The sequence below is a fragment of the Phycodurus eques genome, chromosome 21, assembly GCF_024500275.1.
Source record: "Phycodurus eques isolate BA_2022a chromosome 21, UOR_Pequ_1.1, whole genome shotgun sequence".
NCBI classification, from domain to species: domain Eukaryota; kingdom Metazoa; phylum Chordata; class Actinopteri; order Syngnathiformes; family Syngnathidae; genus Phycodurus; species Phycodurus eques.
The window spans coordinates 15905351-15921793 of record NC_084545.1 but is presented as its reverse complement, the minus strand read 5'-3'; the positions used below and the strand labels follow the sequence as shown (position 1 = coordinate 15921793).

The following is a 16443-nucleotide window of genomic DNA, read 5'->3' as shown; positions in this document are numbered from 1 at the left end:
TTTATTATGGATCACATACACACTTTACAGTTTACCACGAAAAGTCAAAGTTTCTTTGCAGTCTTATTTCAATCAACCATTCAATGATTTGATACTGGCATCACTAAACCATTGGTCAAACGAAGTGTGGGTCTTCATGGTCCATATTTCATGAAGTGAGTGAGTTCATTTTCACATATTTCTTTGCTCAAGAAAATGAAACTGGCTGTCATTTCACATAATAGCAGTAGGTTTTGGGGCAACTGGGAAATAATTCATTACCTTTCAAATGCTCCTTTTTCATTGGCCAAATCGAAAACTGAAAAGCACTAGCATAGCTGGTGTGGGAAAACATATGTATCATACCATAAAGTGGCAGTAATTAGACATATTTTATATATCGTAGCTGTCAGGTGGGAATCCCCTCACCTTCAAAATGAAAACTTTTCAGGACAAAAACAAACAAAAAAAACAGCTTGCTGTAATGTGTTGAAAAATTGCTAATTTATTCGGATGTCATCATTAAAGTGATATGGACGAAGCTAAACAGTGCTAATTCTCAACATTTGCCCATGGGAGGCTTTTAGAAAACAGATGGACAACAAGAAGACAAAATAAAAGCTGGTACACAATATACAAGAATGTCGATTTTTGCAAGTCAGTAACATCGTAATTACATTTTTAAACGTTTACATTTGCGTTAAAAGCTTCTTGATCACTGCTACTCTCACCAACACACGTGTGCTTTAGCCTGATACGTATAAGAGAATCTTTGGCCACAAACTGAGCAGGAAAAAGGTTTCTCACCAGTGTGGGTTCTTGTGTGTCTTTTTAAGTGTTCCTTCTGAGTGAATCTTTGGCCGCAAACCGAGCAGGGAAAAGGTTTCTCACCAGTGTGGGTTCTTGTGTGTATTTTTAAATGTCCCTTCTGAGTGAAACTTTGACCACAATATGAACAAGAAAAAGGTTTCTCACCAGTGTGGGTTCTCGTGTGTATTTTTAACTTTCCCTTTTCAAAGAATCTTTGACCACAAACTGAGCAGGAAAAAGGTTTCTCACCGGTGTGTGTTATTGTGTGTAATTCTAAGTTTCCCTTCTGAGTGAATCTTTGACCGCAAACTGAGCAGGAAAAAGGTTTCCCACCAGTGTGTGTTCTTGTGTGTAATTTTAAGTTTCCCTTATGAGCGAATCTTTGGCCGCAAACTGAGCAGGAAAAAGGTTTCTCACCAGTGTGGGTTCTTGTGTGTAATTTTATGTTTGCCTTATGAGCGAATCTTTGGCCACACACAGAGCAGGAAAAAGGTTTCTCACCAGTGTGAGTTCTTGTGTGTATTTTTAAATGTCCCTTCCCAGAGAATCTTTGACCACAAACTGAGCAGGAAAAAGGTTTCTCACCAGTGTGGGTTCTTCTGTGTATTTGTAAGTGTCCCTTCGCAGAGAACCTTTGGCCGCAAACGGAGCAGGAAAAAGGTTTCTCACCAGTGTGTGTTCTTGTGTGTAATTTTAAGTTTCCCTTCTGAGTGAATCTTTGACCACAAACTGAGCAGGAAAAAGGTTTCTCACCAGTGTGGGTTATTGTGTGTAATTTTAAGTTTCCCTTCTGAGTGAATCTTTGACCACAAACTGTGCAGGAAAAAGGTTTCTCACCAGTGTGGGTTCTTGTGTGTTGCTTCAAAATGCTTTTATTAGCAAATGTTTTCCCACACTGAGAACATTTCCATCGTTTGTTGTCAGTGTGACATGTCATATGACCTTCAGACTTTTGACAATCATCACCTTCAACAGCGTGAGGAGAACGTGACGTCATGTCGTCACTATCTGATAGTGGAGCGAAGAGTCCGTCTGCTTGTGATCCTCCACAGTGGTCTCCGTCACCTTCTGTTGTCATGTGTTGACTCGCGCTGCTGCTTGGAGGCTCCGTCCCTCTGCTCTCTTCACTTGGACCTTCATCTTCCCTCTTCAAAGGGACACCAGTTGATGGAAACTTGGTGATATCCTCCTGCTCCTCTTCCTGTTTGATGTGGGGGCGTGCTTCTTCCTCCTCTTTCTTAATCAAAATGGTCTCCACCTCCTCTTTAATGTGAGGGGGCTCTGCCTCCTGCCGCTCAGTACGAAGATCTTCAGTGATGTCTGCAAGACACAAGACGACAAAAACACGGTTTGCTAAATCTTTTCCCATGTGACTTTAATGTTGTGTATTATGGTTTAGATTTATATTTAAGGTTAACGTGAAAGCCAGAGGAGTTTGATATATTGGAAATAATAAAATACGGCAGGTCAACAACAACAATAAAATGAGAAAAAGTGTAAAATAATAAAGTTAAAAAAAACAAGTATCATTAAGGGTAATACAGTGGATCCCTGCATACTCCCTTTTTGGCATTTGCAAAGCTTTCTGTATAGGATTTTTATGTAACACTGGCCTCATTTAAAAATAATTTCAGCAGCAGTGAAGTCAATACAAAAATTAGCAGTTCAAATAATTTCACTAAATTCACCGCATTTATCGCAGTTTAAAAAGTTTGCGAGGGATACTGTACATAATTGCTGCATCTGTTTTTAGGTTGTTATGAACCCTTTATTCAACATATGATTTTATGGAATGTCATATTTTGTAAATATGCAACAACTATATCACGTTTAGGTTGCGTTCATTTAGCCGCTCTTTGAAGAATTTCAAGTGACATAATACTGAAAGGCGGCACGGTGGCCGACCGGTTAGCACACCTGCCTCACAGTTCTGAGGACTGGAGTTCAAATCGCGGCCCCGCCTGTGTGGCGTTTGCATGTTCTCACCGTGCCTGCGTGGCTTTTCTCAGGGCACTCCGGTTTCCTCCCACATCCCAAAAACATGCATGATAGTGGAGCGTTCATTGACGACTCTAAATTGCCCGTAGGTGTGAATGTGAGTGCGAATGGTTGTTTGTTTATACGCGCCCTGCGATTGGCTGGCGTCCAGTTCGGGTGTACTCCGCCTCTTGCCCGAAGATGGCTTTTAACAACATTCAACAAACGTTTGGGAACTGAGGACACGAATTGTTGAAGCTTTGTAGGTGGAATTCTTTCCCATTCTTGCTCGATGTACAGCTTCAGCCGTTCAACAGTCCGGGGTCTCCGTTGTCGTATTTTACGCTTCATAACGCGCCACACATTTTCAATGGGAGACGGGTCTGGACCGCAGGCAGGCCCGTCGAGTACCCGCACTCTTTTACTACGAAGCCACGCTGTTGTAACACGTGCAGAATATGGTTTGGCATTGTCTTGCTTAAATAAGCAGGGGCGTCCATGAAAAAGATGTTGCTTGGATGGCAGCATATGTTTCACCAAAACCCGTATGTACCTTTCAGCATTAATGGTGCCTTCACAGATGTGTAAGTTACCCATGCCATTGGCACTAACACAGCCCCATACCATCCCAGATGCTGGCTTTTGAACTTTACGTCCATAACAGTCCGGATTGTTCTTTTCCTCTTTGGCCCGGAGGACACGACGTCCACAATTTCCAAAAACAATTTGAAATGTGGACTCGTCGGACTACAGAACACTTTTCCACTTTGCGTCAGTCCATCTTAGATGAGCTCTGGCCCAGAGAAGCCGGCGGTGTTTCTGGGTGTCAGAGAAGCCGGCGGTGTTTCTGGGTGCTGTTGATAAATGGCTTTTGCTTTGCATAGTAGAGTTTCAAGTTGCACTTCCGGATGTAGCGCCGAACCTGTTACCCCAGTTGAGGGGTAGCAGGCTGTCAAACTCCTGAAGTTTGCAGATGACACCGCCGTCATCGGCCTCATCAAGGACGGTGACGAGTCCGCATATCGACAGGAAGCGGTGCGGCCGACGCAACCACGAGCTGAACACGCTCAAGACTGTAGAGATGATCGTGGACTTCAGGAGGCATGTCGACACACGCCTGCCACCATTTCAGTTTTTAACTGCCCCAAAACCAACAACACATACATTGGGCCCTCCAGAAACCTTATTTGCTTTATTCTCTTAAATGACTTCATGACGAAGCTGTTTGCTGAACAGAATTATTGACTGCGTGTGCGACACCATTGGCATAGCGCTAATTTTGCCATATCCACTGCATAACAACAATAGAAACATCTGCAATTTACCGCAATGTGTTTTCTCAGGTTAGAAGTGGGCTGAAATATCAACGTTTGGGCAGTCACAATACAAGAGCTGCATGATAAATCTGTTGTTTTTTGGAGTCTGTAAAATAAACAGTAGCACGGCTACCCCCCCCCCCCCTCCCCCAAATGAGTCATTTTGATTGGCTCGCGAAGGCTATGTGCGCGGTCATGTTACTGCCTTGTGTCGTCTGATTGGTGAATTGGTCAAATGACAATGACCACGTTGGATTGGCGCAACGGGCACCCTATGCATAGGTCGAAGATGGAGTCTAAAAATAGACATGCACATGCAAGAATGAATAAAGAAAAGTAGCGAATGGCATGTCGATCAAACGTATCGATCCTTTTTCACATAAATACTCAAGTAAAAGTAAAAAGTATAGTGCATTTGAAGTACCGTATCTTCACGACCATAAGACGCACCGTATTAAAAGGTGCAGGCATGCTACAACATACGCTAGCTTAAAACATACAGTAAGTAGCATGCATGCACGCTGAAACATATGCGAGCATTCATGCTAGCGCATGTTTTTAAAAAGGCAACGGGAGCAAAACTGAGTTCAGTTGTACTATATTGAAGTATTATTTTTTGATGAACCCTCATCCACAAATCCATCAAAGTCCTCATCTTCTGTATCCGAAATGGACAGCGGGGCAAGTTCTCCATCAAACCTCTCGTCATTGTCGGAGTCAGTCTCGTTGCCGGGGGGCTGTTCAGCAATGATGCCGGCTTTCGCGAAAGCTCGAACAACAATCAAAGCGGATACCTTAGTCCAGGCATCCACAATCCATTCACATATGGGGGCGTAACTCGCTCGGCGCTTCGTCTCCTTGACTCGGCGAAGCTCGTTTTCCTGCTTCCTCCACTTGCGAACCACGGATTGGTTGATCTTGAATTCTCTCGCGGCTGCGGCTGCTCGATTCCCATGTTCCTCCGCGTAACTGATAGCTTGCAGTTTAAACTGCGCTTCGTCAGCGCGTCTCTTCGTAGGGGCCGTTTTCGGGGGTCCTTAGCCAAACCCATGTTGTTTTGCACAATGCACACCCCGCCGCTATATACCTCCAGGGGCCGTGCCTTTAGCGTCCTCTGCCACGCGCACCCTTCCCCCTTTACGTCGGCATGCTGTCCTCCGTCACGCCCGCCTTTACTCTATCTCAGCAGCGCGTCGGCAGGAAATACTCCCAGTCAGTCAACGTTTAGATTCTGGATCTCGATGCACACATAAGGCGCGCCGCATTATAAGGCGCCACGTCCATTTTGGAGAAAATGTAAGACTTGTAAGTGCGCCCCTTACCTATTCCGAGTGGTCCCACATTTCCCCGGACTCCGTTACCGGTCTACCCCCCTACGAAGGTCATTCTATCATCCTCACCGTCGTAGATCGTTTCTCCGAGTCCGTCCATCATGTATTCCGTGGATGCCACACGTCGTGTAAACTGCGTAACGTGCGAGATGACGTCTTTACTCCTATTAGGTTTGGCTAACAGAATCGTTAACTGTTGTTTGATTCGGGGGTTGGCTGTCCGGGTGGCCAGCCCCCCCGTCTCGGGTGGCAGCAGCCGCCACGTAGCTCCGGTCACCCCTGCCGCAGACCCACGTAGTTCACATAGGACGTTAATAATGTTATATTAAATGCATCATCAGGGGGAACGGTGGACGACTGCTTAGCCCATCTGCCTCATCGTTCTGAGGACCCGGGTTCAATCCCCGGCCCCGCCTGTGTGGAGTTTGCACGTGCGCGGCTTTTCTCCGGACACTCCGGTTTCCTCCCACATCCCAAAAACATGCGTGGTAGGTTTATTGAAGATTCTAAATTGTCAGTAGGCGTGAATACGAGTGCAAATGGTTGTTTGTTTCTATGTGCCCTGCAATTGGCTGGCGACCGGTTCAGGGCGTGCACCGCCTGTCGCCCGAAGATAGCTGGGATGGGCTCCGGCACGCCCGCGACCGTAGCGGGGATAAGCGGTTCGGGAAATGAATGAATGAATAAACGCATCATCAAACGGGGCCCGTAAATAAATAGAGGAATATCAATACAATTAGAAAGTCAACCAACTTGCGCTGCGTAGCACAGTTCGAGGCTGCAGATTCAACACAGCGTCCAGTAGTTGACGTGGCTTCTTCCCGCCTTTTGGTCCACAAAGCTCCTCCTGGTACGGTGCCGCCCTTCTCGCGCACATTTTCACACGACGATCACAACACTTTCCGCTCTACATTGGAGGGATGAGAAAAGCAAGTGATCATCAAACATGAAACAATCATCTCAAGATTAAGATTTGGACATTGTGGGTTAAACAGTACCGTTATGAGTATTGTCCAATGTGATTGTGACGGCAAGTTCAGCGTGTGCGGGCATGTGCGTCGCTGTGTGAGTGAGACGGAAGTGCGCAGGCGTCGCGGGGCGTGGCTGTGAGGAAGAAGGAGCGCGCGAGGTGCTTGCGTGGACAGTGGCAAGTGCAGTGACGGTGAGCAGGGGGGAGTAACGATGAGAGGAGGACCCGTTGACGGCGAATGTGCAGAGGGGGCAAATAAAGCCATGCCAGCGGCAAATCGGTGCGACAGAAGGGCGTTAACCCCGAGGAGGACAGCCTCAGCCCCCGGAGAAGGCGTCCGGCGACCACGGTCAGGTGACCGCAGCAGGAAAGGCTAAAACGGTACGTTAGTTCAAATGGCAACGCACCACCGAAGTGGGAGATGGGATTATTGTCAACAAGAGGAAACAGTAGAATATGTCATTTGGCATTGTGAGAAATGACACTGAAAGAAGACATAGAGAGAGAAAAATTGTCCTGAAACATGATCGATGGATTGTTTATTGGACATTTAGTCTACAATTTCAGGATTCAGAATCCAGATTAAGATAAGAGCGATGCAGAAAAGAATTGTTACAGAATATTATTTCAGTATCTCGCAAATAAAGCCGAATCTCGTTTTTTTTTTTATAAACCATATTGAAGTGTTATTGTTAGATATTGTGGGGACACTCCTTCCTAGTCGGTGGCGGAAAGAAGAAGACTTTACCTCACGCTTGATCTCTGCTTAGCGAAGTGTTGCTCTCGACTGTGTCTCTTTGTTAGCAAGCTAAGATGAGCTAAGCTAGGCCGAGAAGCTTCAACGTGAACGAGACGACTCCAACCGGACACGAAGATTGCGCGGATGATGTTTTCGTCCACTAAAGTCGTGCTCAGCGGCGTCCCGCGTCGAGGATTCCCAACATTCGGTGCAAACTCGGCAAAACTTGCTGAAGCGCGATCGAACCTCCTCCCGCCTCGCTCGTCCGTCGACTTTCTTCTTCTTCGTCTTCTTTTAGTGTTTGGTGACTGTTGGCAAGAAGCTTCTACGTGCATTACCGCCACCTACTGGTAAGGAGTCTGCCTCAGGTGTGCCTTCGAACCGTCCATCCATTTTCAGTACAAAATACATTTCCCGAAAAATAAATATGTAATGAAAAAAATAATAATAAAAAAACTATATATGGCCTAGTAATAATTGTCCTCATATTCTGCTCGCCAAACCTGTCACCTTCAAGAAATTATAGCGAATTTGACAACTTTTGCCATTTTCAGTATCTCTACGACTTCCAGTCTTATTTTGTTTTTTCCCCAAATATATAATTTGTATTTTTCCTCAACGTACTTTTGACAATATATAATCACATGTTCCATTGTTTCTTCTTCTCCACATTGACATTTTCCTGACTCATGCTTTCCTATTTGAAAAAGTGAACCGTTCAATCCAGTGTTCAAATGTAATTCTAGTTATCACGACGTCTTCCGTCTCTTCTCGCCTGTTTTCCTCTTAATTCTGTAGAACCATCTTCTTCCATTCACTGTCCCACTGCTTTTGCCACTTTAAAAAAAAAACCTACTTCTGTTCTAGCCGGCACGGTGACCGACCGGTAAGCACATCCGCCTCACAGTTCTAGGGACCGGGGTTCAAATCCCGGCCCCGTCTGTCTGGAGTTTGCGTGTTCTCCCCGTACCTGGGTGGGATTTCCCCGGCCGGGCACTCCGGTTTCCTCCCACATCCCAAAAACATGCGTGGTAGGTCGAGTGGAGACTCTAAATTGCCCGTAAGTGCGATTGTGAGTGCGAATGGTTGTTTGTTTCGTGCGCCTGAACCCAACCGTTTCAGGGTGTACCCTGCCTCCCGCTCCAGCAGCCCGTGATCCTAGCGAGGAGAAGTGGTAAAGGAAATGGATGGATGGAACGTCTGTTCTATGATCCCCTTTATTGTCCGTCTTGCTAACAACAACATTTATTTTTCTATATACGGACATTCTGTTGCCTTCTTTGCAACCCTATCTGCCTCCTCATTCCCCTTAATTCCCACGTGCGCTGGTACCCACAACAACACAATGATCAAATCCATCATTTGTGTTCCATAGAAGGTCTGCTGAATTTCTGTTCTCATATTCGGTCTGAATACACACACTCCATCACCTTCTGTTGTCATGTGTTGACTTGAGCTGCTGCTTGGAGGCTCCGCCCCTCCGCTCGCCTCACTTTGACTTTCATCTTCACTCTTTAAAGGGACACCAAACTTGATGATATCCTCCTCCTCTTCCTCTTCGATGTGGTGGACCTATTTGTCGTCCACTTCCTCTTTAATGTGAGGGGGCTCTGGCTCCTGTCTCTCAGGACGGAGATCTTCACTGATTTCTGCAAGACAAGAAGACAAACATGGTTTGGTCACTTCAATTGTCATGTTTGACTTGAATGTTGCGTAACACGGGTTGGCGTGAGGCACCGCAGCTTTCCACGCTCGTTTCACTCGTGAAACATCTGAACTTTGCCGTGAAAAGGAACGAATGCCACGTTTTTGCGCGTACGTGTGGTCCCTGGAGTGGTCTCGTGCAGATTCTCAACTGGTGGGTCGGGATTCATAATGGGTGGGTAGCGGACAGACAGGAAACAAATATAGGGGGTCCTTGGTTTATGACGGTACCGCCATATATCTCATATATGGACATCATTTTCACCTCATAAATATTTGATTTGGTCTAACGTGGACATTTTGTATAAGCACAAATCTCTCTTTTTGGAATATCGGTTTCGAAACAACATCATATGGGTAGGTCAATTATTTAATAATGAAGGCATTTTGTTCACGTATTTTCACGGAGTTTCTTTATTCCTGTAACTCCTGAAGTGAAGACTACGCTAAAGTGTTTGGATGATTTTCAAAAGCCAACCAAGACTTGATACTCACAAACGTTCTCATTTATCTTCAATAGACACGACTGGAGGGAGAGTATGTTTATCTAACCGTCCAGTAACTAATAAGACACGTGGGAACCATGTTCCAGAAAGATATTACAACATTGCCTTATGTTATTCCATATTGGAATAGGTTTGTGGATGATATACCATGGAAAAAGTTCCGGCTCCGACCGAAGAGATATCTAATAACGAACAAAGTTAGAGAAACATCTTTTTAGCTCATCCATAAATTCTATCCAGCTAAATGTTATAGAAACAAGATATTGATGTGACCTGCAGCTTTCGTAATGAATACCCTGAAACAGTCGTCCACCTGTTTCGGTGCTGTCCGTGTGTTCATCGTTTTGTGATTTTATTCACAATAATATTGAAAGGAATATCGTACTTGCTTGGGAGAAGGTATTGTTTGGCCTCTTCGAAGAGAGAAAAAAGTGACTCTGCTTCCTTAACAAACCTTTTACTGCTGATGTGGAAATATCCCATTCATCGTTGTAAATAGATTGGAAGAAAGGCCTGTTTTACAGCTTTCTATCATGACTTCAGACAATCCATTCTTTCAAATCAGTACCCTAACAAACAAAACGCTCTGAAAACTATTGAATCTTGCATTGCTTTTCATGTATTTATATGAACACATGTGCCCCTAGCATGCTATATAACTAACTTTTACAGTTCTTACATTTATTTATGTATGTATTTATTTTCTGTTCCGTGTCCTTTCTGTGTTCATCTCGAATGACTTCTCTATTTGTATTGATCGCTATTCAGGACGTGTTCTGATTACATGTTTGGAGCTGTGCGTTTGTGTCGTAAACGGTTATCGATTATAAGTGGACGCGTCACTGCACTTGAACGCAGCGGCGACGCCAGCCAGCGAGTTTGCACGGGACAGCACGAGAGCAACAGTTTCCGTGGCGGTTGTTATGTTCGCCTTTCGCCCCAAGCCAGCTGGGATTGGCTCCAGAGACCCTGAACACGATAAGCGGTATGCGCAAACCTTAGAATGTATTTATACAGTGCATTTCATACACAATGTGCATTACATGATTAAAAGCATTTAAAAACAAAGGAAAAAAAACAGCTTCTAAACATTTAAAACAAAGAGGGGAGATTTTTTTAGAAAATAAGGAGACTGAGATGGCCACTCCAGAACCTTCCCTTTATTCTGCCGTAGCCAACGACAAGTCGACTTGGCTCACCCTATCTCAACGGGAGAGACACCCTGGACACCCTGCGGGGGGAAACTCATTTCGGGCTGCTCGTTCTTCCGAGAGAACCGGAACGTTAGTCCCGGTTCCAATCGGTGCTCGATTGTCCATGCCCAACCCGAGCGATGACACGCAAAAGCGAACCTAATCCAGCCAATGAAATGCAACTGGTAATGAATCCAATTTTTGCCATTTGGATTTTTCATATCGGGGTCTCATTTGAAAGCTTGGATTGTGTCGAATGTGAAACTGGTGAGAAAATCAACGCCATTTTGATTTTGTGGCAATGGGAGCCGATCAAAATCAGTGATGACCTCAAAAGTGAACCGTTGGCAATGAAAATAATACTTGTAGTCATTTTGAACCCAAATATATATATATATATATATATATATATATTTTTTTTTAAACCAATTTTATTCTTCATAACAGGTGCCATTGGAAAGCTGGGATGGTGTAGAGTGTCAAGCAGGTGATGAACAGTGATGACCTCAACATTGAACCATCTGTTGGCAATGAAAATGATACTGGTGTCATGATATAATGGTATCGGTTTTGACTGAACCCCAAAAAACATGGCTTAATGTACCAAAACTGTCAACAACCAAAATTGATACGGACATCTTTACTCTTGTCAGCTTCAAAATATCAGCTCTGAAAATATTACAACAATCAATCCCATTTTTTTTTTTTTTTTTTTAGATTTTCTGGATCGGTTAAGATCAAATCAGATCAGCTGCAGTTCCAGGACACGAAGCGACGTAACGCGTTAGGCCTTCGTCACGGGTCATTCCGCGTTATGGCAGCCGGCCGAAGTCCACGTCTGTCACACAATGCCGCCTACAGAAACGTCATTGTGATCTGCAGAGTACATACATTTGATCGACACATACACACACACAGATACTACACTTTTGTGGTGCAATCAATTAAAAACTGAGCTGACATATGTGGAAATGAATCTGCTAGGATTACTTGATGTGGGATGAGGTGTTTGTCTTTTTTCCTCAAGGAGGCATTTCGATTTTTTTTTAAACAAGCATTCCAACATATTTCACGATTACTATTTTCACTCATATTTGTCAAAATAATTCATCCTGAATTTTAATATGGGCATAAATTACACAATGGAAAACAGAAGTTCAATGAGGACATGTAATTGGCATTTTGCTCGTTATGTGTCAGGCTGTAACAGGCTGACATGTACAAAATGTGGGCGGGCCAAAATCTGGCTGAAAACCAATATTTCATCAGTATAGGATTCTAAAATTATTATTGAATTTACATAACATTTACATGTTCATTAAAAGCATCTTGATCACTGCTATTGTCACCAGCACACTTGTGCGCCTTAACCCGACACGAACGAGAGACTCTTTGGCCACAAACTGAGCAGGGAAACGGTTTCTCACCAGTGTGGGTTCTTGCGTGTATTTTTAAGTATTCCTTCCGAGTGAATGTTTGACCACAATCTGAGCAAGAAAAAGGTTTCTCACCAGTGTGGGTTCTTGTGTGTTTTTTTAAGTTTCCCCTTTCAGAGAACCTTTGACCACAATCTGAGCAAGAAAAAGGCTTCTCACCAGTGTGGGTTCTTGTGTGGTTTGTTAAGTGTAGCTTTACAGAGAATCTTTGACCACAATCTGAACAAGAAAAAGGTTTCTCACCAGTGTGGGTTATTGTGTGTAATGTTAAGCTTCCCTTCTGCGTGAATCTTTGCTCACACTCTGAGCAAGAAAATGGTTTCTCACCAGTGTGGGTTCTTGTGTGTATTTTTAAGTGTGCATTCACAGAGAACCTTTGACCACAAACTGAGCAGGAAAAAGGTTTCTCACCAGTGTGGGTTATTGTATGTCTTTTTAGGTTTCCCTTATGCGTGAACCTTTGACCGCAAACTGAGCAGGGAAAAGGTTTCTCCCCGGTGTGGGTTCTTGTGTGTCTTTTTAAGCTTCCCTTATGCGCGAATGTTTGACCACAAAGTGAGCAGGAAAAAGGTTTCTCACCAGTGTGGGTTCTTGTGTGTATATTTAAGTGTCCCTTCACAGAGAATGTTTGACCACAAACTGAGCAGGAAAAAGGTTTCTCACCAGTGTGGGTTCTTGTGTGTATTTTTAAGTGTCCCTTCACAGAGAATCTTTGACCACAAACTGAGCAGGCAAAAGGTTTCTCACCAGTGTGGCTTCTAGTGTGTATTTGTAAATGTCCCTTCTCAGAGAATCTTTGACCACAAAGTGAGCAGGAAAAAGGTTTCTCACCAGTGTGGGTTCTCGTGTGTTTTACTAAACTTCCCTTCATAGAGAATCTTTGACCGCAAACCGAGCAGGAAAAGGGTTTCTCACCAGTGTGTGTTCTCACGTGGTGTTTCAAACTGCTCTTATAAGCAAACGTTTTCCCACAATGAGAACATTTCCATTGTTTGCTGTCGGTGTGACATGTCATATCACCTTCAGACTGTTTACCATAATCATCAGTGTGAGTAGAGTGTGACGTCACGTCGTCACGATCTGACAGTGGAGCTAAGAGGCCGTCTGCTTGTGATACTGCACAGCGGTCTCCATCACCTTCTGTTGTCATGTGTTGACTTGAGGTGCTGTTTGGAGGCTCGACCCGTCTGCTCTGCTCACTTTGACCATCATCTTCACTCTTCAAAGGGATATCAGTCGATGGAAACTTGGTGACAACCACCTCCTCCCCTTCCTGTTTGATGTGGGACCTCGCTTCTTCCTCCTCTTTTTTAATCGAAATCGGCTCCTCTTCCTCTTTGATGTGGTGGACCTCTTCGTCCTCCACTTCCTCTTTAATGTGAGGGGGCTCTGGCTCCTGCTTCTCAGTACGAAGATCTTCAGTGATGTCTGCAAGACAAGAAGACAAAAACATATGTTTTGGCAAGTCTTTCCTCACGTTGTGACTTTAATGTTGTGTATGCTGGTTTGGATTTATATTTAAGGTTAATGTGAACACCAGATGAGTTTTATATATTGGAAATAATACAATTGGGCAGGTCAACAACAATACAATGTTAAAAAGTGTAAAATAATACAGTTCATAAAAACAAGCTGTCACGATTCAAAGTCATATTTGAATTGGAGGAAGTAGATTTAGAATGGTTTATTATATTATTATTAGTAATAAAATTATTATTATTTAACGGCTCAGGGTAAGGCATACCATATATGACACGGTAGCGTGCCGTGACAACGTGAGAGATTGTGTGATTTCCGAAGACGAAAAACACGGCGACGCCCTTTGCACACAGTCTTTAGGGGAAAAAAACCTACTACATGATAAAATTACATTTTTCAAAGCTGGATGGCCGCTTCGTTCTTTTCTTTTCTTCCTTCGCCAGCTTCGCGAGCAGCGGTAACTTACAGAGAACCACTTGCTATCCGCGCAGCGACGTCGACACCGGCTCGGCTCGCCGTGGAGGATCCGAGCCAACGCGTCAAACTGCCGCTGAAGAGGAAAAAAGCCGATTTTTCCACCTCAACTGAGGATTTGCTCGATTCGACAGAGATACAGCCGCGTGTCCTCTTTTCACTTGATTGGCTTTGCCAGGAGATCACCGAGCTCAGAAAGAGTTTGGAATTCATGCAACAACAAGTGAATGAGCAAAGATTAGATAATACTGGGCTTCGATCAAACACGATGTCAATGTCAGCAGAACTACAAACTCTTAGACTGGAATATAAACTCATGAAAGAAACCATGTTGGACATTCAATCAAGAAGCATGCGCGACAACCTCATTTTCTCAGGCATTCCAGACAATTCTCCGAAAGACCCCGAGGTGCAGATTAAAAAGTTGATGATGTCCGCGCTCAAGATACAGCCGATTAGATAAAGAGATTACTTTTCACCGTGTCCACCGTTTTGGAAGGCCCTCGTCCAGAAAAACGACTTCGTCCCATCATTGCAAAGTTTGAACACTTTCAGCAAAATGTGTTTGTAAAATCCAAAGGTCGGTATCTGAAAGGGACTTTGTTTGGAATGACCGAGCAGTTCTCCAAGGAGATTAAGGAGAGGAGTAGCGTTTGGTACCCGTTGATGAAGAATCTCCGCGCCAAAGGCAAACGAGCGTGGTCAGCTGTCGGCAAGCTATATGTCGACGGCCGACTGTTTCGTGATGCCAACGTCACGCCCTGGCTCTTCTAGATAAGTACTTCTTTTGATCGGTTGTCGTTATGAATTGTCAAAAATGTATAGTATTTTGTTTCATTCTTTCCACTTTTCTTCCACCTGCAACAACTACGACTACTAATCATGTTTTTTGGACACGTGATGATCTGTTCCAAGAATTCCAAATAACAGCCGGAAATTTTCTTCAATACAATAAATTAAAAGCAGCAATAATAAAAAAAAGTCTGCCTCTGCATCCAATGCTCAAAACACGCCGGTTCGAAGTGATTAGCACAATTTGGAATGCTTGCTAGGCACCCACAGCTGACCACGTTTCCTCACTTTTTCACTTGGAAAGCCAAAAAAAATAAATAAAAAATAATCGTGCCACTGCTTGAACCATTTGTACAACCAAATGCCACACGATAAGCCATCGTGACATCGCTAAATCATACAACAACGCCAAATGAACAGGATGTTCGGCTCGTGTGACGTCACAGCGCCGGAAAGCGACGAAGACCGGAAGGCGCTGGATGCAAAAAGCAGAAGGCGCATTCTGCATCATATTTAGAGATTTACAACAAGTGAACCCACCTGCTCTGCGTAGCACAATCCGAGGCCGCAGATTGAACGCAGCGTCCAGTCGCCGACGTTGTGGCTCCTTCTCCTCTTTTGGGCCGCGAAGTTCCTCCTCGTACTCCGCTGGCCTCCTCGCGCACATTTTCACACGGCGGTCACGACACTTTCGGCTCTAAGGTTGGAGGGACGACAAAAAGCAAGTGCAAATCAGCTGTGAAACAAGGACATCGCGATGAAAGGCCTCTTTATACTCCCGCGGTCGCCAACGCCCGCATTGCAACACGTGACCGACGAATTGCCCCGGGCGGCCCATCTGCGTCCCTTGAACGTAAAAACGGCTACCGGAAATAGCCCCCAAAGAATGCAGAGGGAACTCCACCCTGCGGTGTCCTCGCCAATCGCTGCAGTAGCGACACCCTCGACTTGGAGGTGAACTGCAGAACATTTTCAAAACCGCGCGCGTGGGTTGCGCTCGAGTTTGAAGGCAAACGACGCGGCGGATTGCCGCAGTGACGTCAGAGCGGTCGCAGTCCGCGCGAGTTTCAAGAAGCCTTCAAGATTTGGACACTGGGGGTTAAACACGACGCGAGTTAAAATGGCGAAGCTCCAAAGTCAACAAGACGAAATAGGGGAACGCAATGATGCGTTGTAAAAAAAAAAAAAAAGGAGACTGAAAGAAGATTACATTATAGACAGTATTCTTCAAAAGGATTCCGAATTCAGATTAAGATAATAAGAATGATTCCGAAAATAATTGTTTCAGGATATTATTTGAGTATGTCAGACAAACAAAGCTAATTTTTTTTGTTATTATTAAACATTGTGGTCCCCACTCCTTACTCGTCGGTGGCGGAAAGAAAACCACTTTACCTTGATCTCTGCTTGGCGACGTTTTGATCACAAACGCGTCTCTTTGTGAGCCAGCTAAGCTAAATTAAGCTAGGCCGAGAAGCTTCCACGTGCACGAGGCGACTCCAACCCGACACGAAGATTGCGCGGATGATGTTTTAGTCCACTAAAGTCGTGATCCGGGGCGTCGCGCGTGGCGGATTCACAACATTCGGTCCAAATTTCGCCGCGCGTTGGCGACTTATTACCGTAATGCCGAAGATGAACAAAATGAGGGGCGGCTAGCTTGACTGCTACTTCACGAGTGGAGGCTGGCCTGACCGCAGTGAAGCCAAGCTCCTTCGTCCGCGCATGCGCCTCCCT

General features: G+C 44.7%; 2 protein-coding genes across 10 annotated transcripts; both read right to left on the bottom strand.

Moving 5' to 3' along the window:
• On the bottom strand, positions 1 to 8633 carry LOC133396705 (gastrula zinc finger protein XlCGF57.1-like). Of its 3 annotated transcripts, none has more exons than XM_061666815.1 (3): positions 8553 to 8633; positions 6167 to 6320; positions 1 to 2109 (listed from the first exon to the last, which is right to left on the bottom strand). In XM_061666815.1, the coding sequence occupies exons 2-3, from the start codon at positions 6288 to 6290 to the stop codon at positions 707 to 709; spliced, it is 1527 nt and encodes a 508-aa protein (XP_061522799.1). In that variant the 5' UTR covers positions 6291 to 6320; positions 8553 to 8633; the 3' UTR covers positions 1 to 706. The 3 variants fall into 3 exon arrangements, with proteins under 3 accessions (XP_061522799.1, XP_061522797.1, XP_061522798.1); XM_061666813.1 differs by lacking the exon at positions 8553 to 8633 and adding an exon at positions 6412 to 7942; XM_061666814.1 differs by lacking the exon at positions 8553 to 8633 and adding an exon at positions 7132 to 7942.
• Positions 8634 to 8694: 61 nt separating this feature from the next.
• Positions 8695 to 16416, bottom strand: LOC133396706 (gastrula zinc finger protein XlCGF57.1-like). 7 transcript variants are annotated; one of them, XM_061666818.1, is made up of 3 exons: positions 15247 to 15566; positions 12625 to 13389; positions 8695 to 8771 (listed from the first exon to the last, which is right to left on the bottom strand). In XM_061666818.1, the coding sequence occupies exons 1-3, from the start codon at positions 15371 to 15373 to the stop codon at positions 8695 to 8697; spliced, it is 969 nt and encodes a 322-aa protein (XP_061522802.1). In that variant the 5' UTR covers positions 15374 to 15566. The 7 variants fall into 7 exon arrangements, with proteins under 7 accessions (XP_061522802.1, XP_061522803.1, XP_061522805.1 ...); XM_061666819.1 differs by having other exon boundaries at positions 12997 to 13389; XM_061666821.1 differs by having other exon boundaries at positions 13099 to 13389.
• Between the last annotated feature and the right edge of the window lie 27 nt (positions 16417 to 16443).